The sequence below is a fragment of the Mizuhopecten yessoensis genome, unplaced genomic scaffold (assembly GCF_002113885.1).
Source record: "Mizuhopecten yessoensis strain PY_sf001 unplaced genomic scaffold, ASM211388v2 hete_36188000, whole genome shotgun sequence".
Taxonomy (NCBI): domain Eukaryota; kingdom Metazoa; phylum Mollusca; class Bivalvia; order Pectinida; family Pectinidae; genus Mizuhopecten; species Mizuhopecten yessoensis.
The window spans coordinates 120-7,518 of NW_018485711.1; the positions used below are offsets into that span (position 1 = coordinate 120).

The 7,399-nt window shown below is 38.1% G+C and overlaps 1 protein-coding gene across 1 annotated transcript; it reads right to left on the minus strand.

The window, feature by feature from the left end:
- Window positions 1-513: 513 nt before the first annotated feature.
- On the minus strand, window positions 514-3,525 carry LOC110444910 (solute carrier family 22 member 3-like; the record flags this gene model as incomplete). Its single annotated transcript, XM_021489260.1, has 3 exons — window positions 3,247-3,525; window positions 1,834-2,060; window positions 514-695 (listed from the first exon to the last, which is right to left on the minus strand). Coding segments are annotated over exons 1-3 (564 nt in total), but the record flags the coding sequence as incomplete, so codon positions are not given.
- Window positions 3,526-7,399: the final 3,874 nt, after the last annotated feature.

Below are 7,399 nucleotides of genomic sequence, written 5' to 3' on the forward strand. Positions count from 1 at the left end.
AAACTCTAGATCAGTGACTAATGCCACGTTAGATAGAATATCGGACGCCATGTTTGTACGAGCTACCTTTGTATGTAGCTACCTTACACAAGTATACGCAGTGCAATCTAATGAAAATGCACCATTCAAAAAGTCTACCTTATGTGACTTTTATGAATGAATTTGATGAATTTTAATCCCAATTACTTCGAAATTCCATCATATTTGCGACACGGTCTGAAGCTCTGAACATGAACTGTATACGTTAGCGTAATTTTAGTTTGCTGTGTTATCGATTAGGGTCATGGTTGATCTCTTTATCAAACAAAATATATTTAACACAGGGGACTTTTCCAATAGGCAAGATATTTTCCGAAGCATTATCGAACTCTTTTGGTTCACAAGACAAACGACTTTTCTTAAGCATTTTTAACTCATCTCAAAATTAATGCCCTCTCCCAAACACCAAAATCTATCGCAGATGACTGGTATAACGTTGAAATAATCTTGGGGTACTAAAACCATATTGCTTACCAGGTCGGCAATGTAGGGCGATATCAGGGATCCGATACGTGCGAAGATATTGGACGAGGAAAGAATGAAACTACGACTGGACGTTGGAAACAGTTCCGAGGTGTAAATGAAGATATTTCCGAATGCTGCTGAAACTCCGAACTTTCCAATCATAGACAGGGTGATGGTAAACCAACTGAGGGCTGGAAAAAAAGGAATGTTGTTACTTCAGTTTCTACGTTTGGGAAGCAAATAAACAATACCGCAGATTACAAACTGTTCTTGTTTTTCGATATATTCCCACTATATTATAGTTTGTGCGACACGAATGCTCCGACGAAAACATTTGCTTTGTAAGATAATTTTGCATTTGCTTAGATTTCAAACTTCATGTCTGAGGACAATTCATAATATAACATGAGGCCCAATGAGCCTTTACGCTTACATGCGTTCAAATCAAAAATCTCCCAGTCAATTAGATGCCATTTTGGATTTTCTGATTGGCATGAAAAAGAACAATCTTGTGTGGGGATCACGTAAGGAACAGTTGCACGAAGTTTGGAGCATCTGTTATTTAAAAAAAAATTAAGATGGACATGAAAGTAAGAATTCTTTTTTTGGGACCACATTACACAGTTTGAAGTCAATCACTTCAACCATTCTTGGGAATCCGAGAATGTCGAAGCAAATTAAACGTGTTTTCCACCTGATCGGCTCGAAAAGAAAGAACACCTTTTAGGAACCTCAAAAGGATCATTTGTAAAAAAGTTAGAGACAATAAGTGCATCCGTCCTAAGAGAAAAAAGGCGAAAATGTCTTAGCAAATCAGAGGTCAGGGAAGCTATAATACATTTTCGGATTGACAGCAATCGTAATAACGCAAGTTGGGGATTGATGTAGCCGTTCTTGAGAAGAAGTCTTCAGGTAGCTCTGTCAATCAGAAGCTATGGCATTAATCTTGGATCTTCAGATCGAAACAAAAAGTAGCAACACTTATTTCATCATAAACATTTGTACAAAGTTTGAAGTCAATAACCCCAGCCATTCTTAAGGAGAAAACGCGATTTTTTTGATTTTTTTAAGTCAATCGCTTCAGACATTCTTGAGAAGTCAACAACATCTGAACAAATCGGAAGCCATTGCGGCCATGCTTGATATTCAGTTCGGCATGAAAAGAAAGATCAGTTTGTACCGAGTTTTATGTCAACCAGTTTAGCGGTTCGGAGGAAGTCGAAAATGTTAATTGTTTACGCTCGACGCAATATAACCGACTGGTGAACTTAAAGGAGGAGTTCTTATTTTCTCTTTTAACTAATAACATAGATACGCAGAAACTCTCACATTCGCCTCCCAGCTGCGTGGTTAGTATGGTGGATAGACAGGCCACTCCCGTCAGAACGAGGCTGCCACAGTTCATGATCTTCCGTCCGAACCTGTCGTTGATAACGAGACACGAGCTGTAGCCTAGGGCCTCGACTATGGCGGACACCAGGAAGTTGAGGTAAATATTCCCGCCGATTCTTCCGGCATTCAAGATGAGACCATAGTAGGATAGAGATATGGCAAACCTAAATATAATAACAACGTGATGTCACACCAATTGATGACGAAAGCAAAAGTATGTTGAAGGCAACTTACACAGTACGAGTTTATGATGAAGGCAAATTTTTGATGACGGCAGGATGAGAAAGACAACTTTGATGTGATTAAAGTATAGGAGGTAAAAAACCTCCGAATGATGAAGGTATGAGGAAGGCAACTTATTTTAACTAGGCAAATTAACGGCGAAAAAAGGTGTGAGGAAGGCAACTGATAAAGAACGGATTAGGAAGGCAACGAAAATAACGAATAATTGACCAAAGTATGAGGAAGAAGAACGAGGACGGCAACTTATTGATGATAAAGGATTAGGAAAACAACTTACAGATGATAAAAAGGATTAGGAACCAACTTAATGATGATGAAAAGATGAGCAATGTGAAATACTGATTATGAATGGATGAGGTAGGCAACTTATTGATGAAGAAAGTATAACGAAGGAAACTTATTGATGATGACGTATAGCGAAGGAAACTTATTGATGATGACGTATAACGAAGGAAACTTATTGGTGTTGACGTATAACGAAAGAAACTTATTGGTGATGAAAGTATAAGGAAAGCGAATTACCAATTACGAAATATGAAGGAAATATTAGAGCCACCACTTACCAACAAACACCCAGTCAATATGCGTTGTTGTTTAACATTTTGAGGTATGTGTGTAATTTTATATGATTAAAATTGAATGAAAACTTGTATGTTGTTTTTTAAAAAACTAATATTTCTCTAAGAATGAAAGTCTTTCTATGTCACAAAGTATACTTTATAGTCAGCCCTACTAAATGTACTTTATATGGAATTGTATAAACGCTGAATTCTACCAATGGCAAAGTTAGTATATTCTCGGTTTTCACAGGGACTAAACAAAACTCTATATAACTATATAACCGTACTGCTACCAGTACCATCAAATAAACTCACTTGTTCATCAAACGATGATCAAAAGCTTGCGATAATAGTTTTTGTATTCCTTTGTCCGTTTGTTAAGATCATGTGTTTTTATCGAAAAATCAAGACATCGATGTGCGCTCTTAAAAGGATTAAATATTTCCCAATTACAAATTTTTAAGTCGCATTTTTCTTTCTGCTTTTAAATCGCCTCCAAATAAAGTGCCAATATGTTCGTGTGGAATTTCCTTACGAAAATACCTACCAAATAAATGACACGATGGTCCATCTGAGTACGAGCTTAGGCATTTTCAATAAGGTTAGAATGTCCCTCAACGACCCACTTTCCCGGCATACTTCTGTTATCTCTCCGGTCAAGGTCGTTCCGTTGACCTTGGCTATTTTTCGGAGGATTTGCATAGCTTGTTTTCTCCTTCCCACCAAAAGAAGCCACCTGGGGGATTCTGGAATGATACTGCAACGGAAATTATTACTGTGTACTGTGCCTTTTTCTAAATCATCATTACAGCGAATATACAAAGAAATTTAATATGAAGGGCGAATTTTATATTGGACGAAGGGCGAAATTTTAACTGCGCGAAAATTTTCCGGTATACAGTAGTTCTGCCGTACTGTTTATTTCGATAGGAGTGGCAAGGACCTGATTTCTCGTTAAAATTGCTAAAGACACAGCATTGTAAATTTATTCACAGTATCTTCCATCATTAGAAAGCTCATTGGAGCTTGTTTCGATGTCTGAATATTTTTTCATACACTGTTACATTAATTCACTTCCGGTTTCGCGCTAATAATATTTACACTATTTACATTTAGCATTAAATGTTCTAGTAGACTGAATTTCCTGGGGTGATTTCTCAAATGCACATTTAGTCGACTCTTGTAGGTGTTTGCTCACTCAATTTTAGTTTATCGTCAATTGTTACCCCGAGGTCTTTTTCCGTCCTTGTTTTGGTGATGTTGATTTCCTGGCCTTTGTTGACTATTCCATATGATGATGTTTTTGGTTTATGCTCAATCTCCATGTGTTTGCATTTCTCTACATTTAGTTCCATTTGCCACGTTTCTGTCCATTCGCAAATGTTATTAATGCTAGTTTGCAGGTTAGCTCTATCTTCAGGTTTGGATATTTTGCTGTCGAGTCTGGTATCATCTACACACATTTTTATCACACAGTTAACCACATCTGGCATGTCGTTCACATAGATCAGGAATAAGAGGGGTCCTAAGACGCCCCCTTGGGGACTATACTGGTGACTGGTAGGGGATTTGACTGTGTCCTATTAAGGACGACTCTCTGGGTCAAGTTAGACAGGTATGCTCTTATCCAATCTAGTATTTTTCCCTCTTATACCATATAGCTCCAGTTTGTGCAGCAGCAGACGCTGAGAAACTTTATCGAATGCTTTGGCAAACTTTAAGAAGACTACGTCCACATTGTTTCCAGAATCCATGATTTTTGTCCTGTCTTCGACTGACTCTAAAAGTTCTAAATCCATGTTGACTGTTGGTTAGCAGGCTATTTTGGTTCAGATGTTGTAGAATATTGTCTCGGATAATTCTCTGAATTAATTTGGATATGACTGACGTGGGACTAATTGGTCTATAGTTACACGAATTTATTTTAGACCCTTTTTAGAAAATTGGTGTTACAAAAGCCTGTTTCCAGCACTCTGGTAGCTTGCCTTCTTCTAGGGACCTGGTGAAGATTATTTACAGGGGTTCTGCTATTTCTTCAATTGTATTGGTTAGCAACATTGGGTGGATATTGTGTGGTCCAGCCGCTTTGTTTGGATTAAGTCTGTTGATTGCTTTCGTGACACTTTCTGTTGTTATTATTATGATGTTCAAAGGTTCTCTATATGTTCTAGGTAGAATGTTTGGCTCATTGATGTTTGTGTCATTGACGAACACATGTAATTATTCAATGTTTCTGATGTTTCTTCAGCATCTGTTGCAAGCGTTCCATCAGGTTTAGTTAGTTTGCTTAACGTGCTAGTCCTTTTTCGCAATTTCTTATTGAGTTTTTCGCTTGTGATGTCACTTCTTGTCTTGCTTTTCTAAACTTCTCAAAATTTTCTTTAGTTTTGCAGTACAATAACCGAACACATGCCTTGTGTTTTTTATGAATAGCCGCCATCGAGCTGTTGTCTATGTATGTTTTTTGTGGATTTTCCCGTTGATACTTTGCTCACTTATATATTTCTTTTCATAGTGCTGAATAGTTTTTCAGCAAAGTAGTTCCAGGTGTCCACTGTACCTTCCATTGACTTTAGCTCACCTATGTCCAAGGTCTGGAGGTCCTCTCTGATGTTATTATTATCTCTTCCATGATAACTCAATTTGTCAATTTTGTTGGTATAGGGTTTTGAATAGCAAAGAAATTCAAATGTTAAGACGATATGGTCACTCTTGCCTAATCCTGGTTGGTAGTTTATTACATCAATCATGTTCTCTTCGTTAGTTAACACTAGATCTAGAAGAGAGGGTACTTGTCCTTATAACGAGTTGGTTGACTAACATGTTGCGTACATGCAGAAAGCAGTCGCGAACTTTCCCGACAAATTTGGATGCTATGTGGCTGTTGTTGGTATTTGAATTAAGTGTCTCCCAATCAATTTCTTTCAGGTTGAAGTCTCCTACCAGTAGTAGATGTGACATAGGCATTGCAGATACAGTATCCAGCAGAAGTTTTATGTTGGCTTGGTCATCACTATTTTGACTGATTAGCACAAATTTCTCATTGTCGTCGTCAATTACTGCCTCCCCTGCTGCGAGGTGAGCTGCGGTGTCTGTTACTACTCCTGGTTTCTTATGTTTCCCAAAGAAGGCATTATACACTTCGATATTAAAGGTCTGCTCGTCTATCGGTATTGATGTTGACTTTGGATTTATTTCAGTGAGGCAGATAACATCTGGGCTTTTTCGAGTAATGTATTTCTTTATTTCAGCGTTTTTGGTTACTGTCAGGACGTCGATATTTGAGAAGAAAAAAATCAGATTGCTGTGGTAAAAAAGACACGAAGCCCTCGTTTTTACATCATTTAAAAGAGTAAAACTGTCAGCCTATGCACGATTTACTTCGGGCGATGTAGGTGGAACAAAGCTGTCTTTTTCAATTAGAGTAACGTCCATCACAGAATTATTTGCCGGTGTTGGGTAAGGAAATGTGTTTTCATCGGACTCGTCCAGTTCGCCAGAAAGGGACCAGTGATTAACAATAACTCTTGATATAGGGCTTTGTACAGTTAGTTGTACAGGGACTGTTTGCTCTTTGTCAGGTATATGTGAATTTGGTACATTTCTCCTGTGTTCATTAGGCATATGATTAGTATGTACAGTAGCAGTCGTTGTTATGATATTTGGCGCTGTAGTTTTCATTTGTGCCCTAGCTACTTTCCTCTCCTTTATCTGTTCTGGCGTCCTATCCTTTGTTAGTATGGCATTCTTGAGATGTACTGGAGCTTTTGTTGGTATCTCTCTTGCGTTGTTTCTTATTTGCCAATATAACGATAAGTGGCCTAGTTTTATTTTGGATATATTTCCCCAGCCTGAAATGTGTTGTTATGGCTGCATTTTCCAGACCTAGACTTGGAAATAACTTTGTAAAGTCTTGTTCATCCTTTGTTTTGTTTTCCAATTTGTTGGCCGATGTGTTTTCCGGTATGTTGAACATTATAATGTTGGTTTCTCTCGCCTTACGGTCCTCTAGTTCCTTTGTTCTTTTGTCGACTATGCTGTTGATTTCAACATTTAATTGTTCTAGTATGACGTGTCTAGTGTTTGTCATTTCCTCCTTGATCTGATTTCTAGTATTTAGTTCAAGATCATGTAGTCTGGTACAATCCCTGTAATTCTCTAGTCATTTGACTGACAAAGCTGGCTTATGGCAGCATTGATGTTATCTAGTGTTGGTTTGGTATGTTTGCAGCTCCCGCAGCACCTAGACATGTCCGCTAGTTTTCCATTTTGTATACAGGCATATACAGTGCATACTTGTGCATTTCTGACAGAAGAGTAGCTTACAGCCACTACATGGTAAAGTGTTAGATGTTGTATCTATTTTTGTTTCACACCTTCCGCAGAGTTCTAGAGATGCATCGTCACGAGACCTTTTATAACGATTTGTAGGAATGAAGTTCCCACCCTCAGCCATTGTGTAAATCAACTGAAGTGGCGAGATAATCCCACCTACTCCTAGTTAATATATAAACTTAGCAGTTCATGTACTGTAGTGGTAGATATTGGAATAACTTTGTCGTTATAGCGTTGTGTGCTCGAGAGGTAGTGATGAAATATTATCACAAGCTACATGTCGTGTAACAATCAGAAAGTTTGCTTGAGGCAAGGTTAATATGTAGCGGAACTGGACTTGGTCGATCGTCGGCGACCAGATAGCT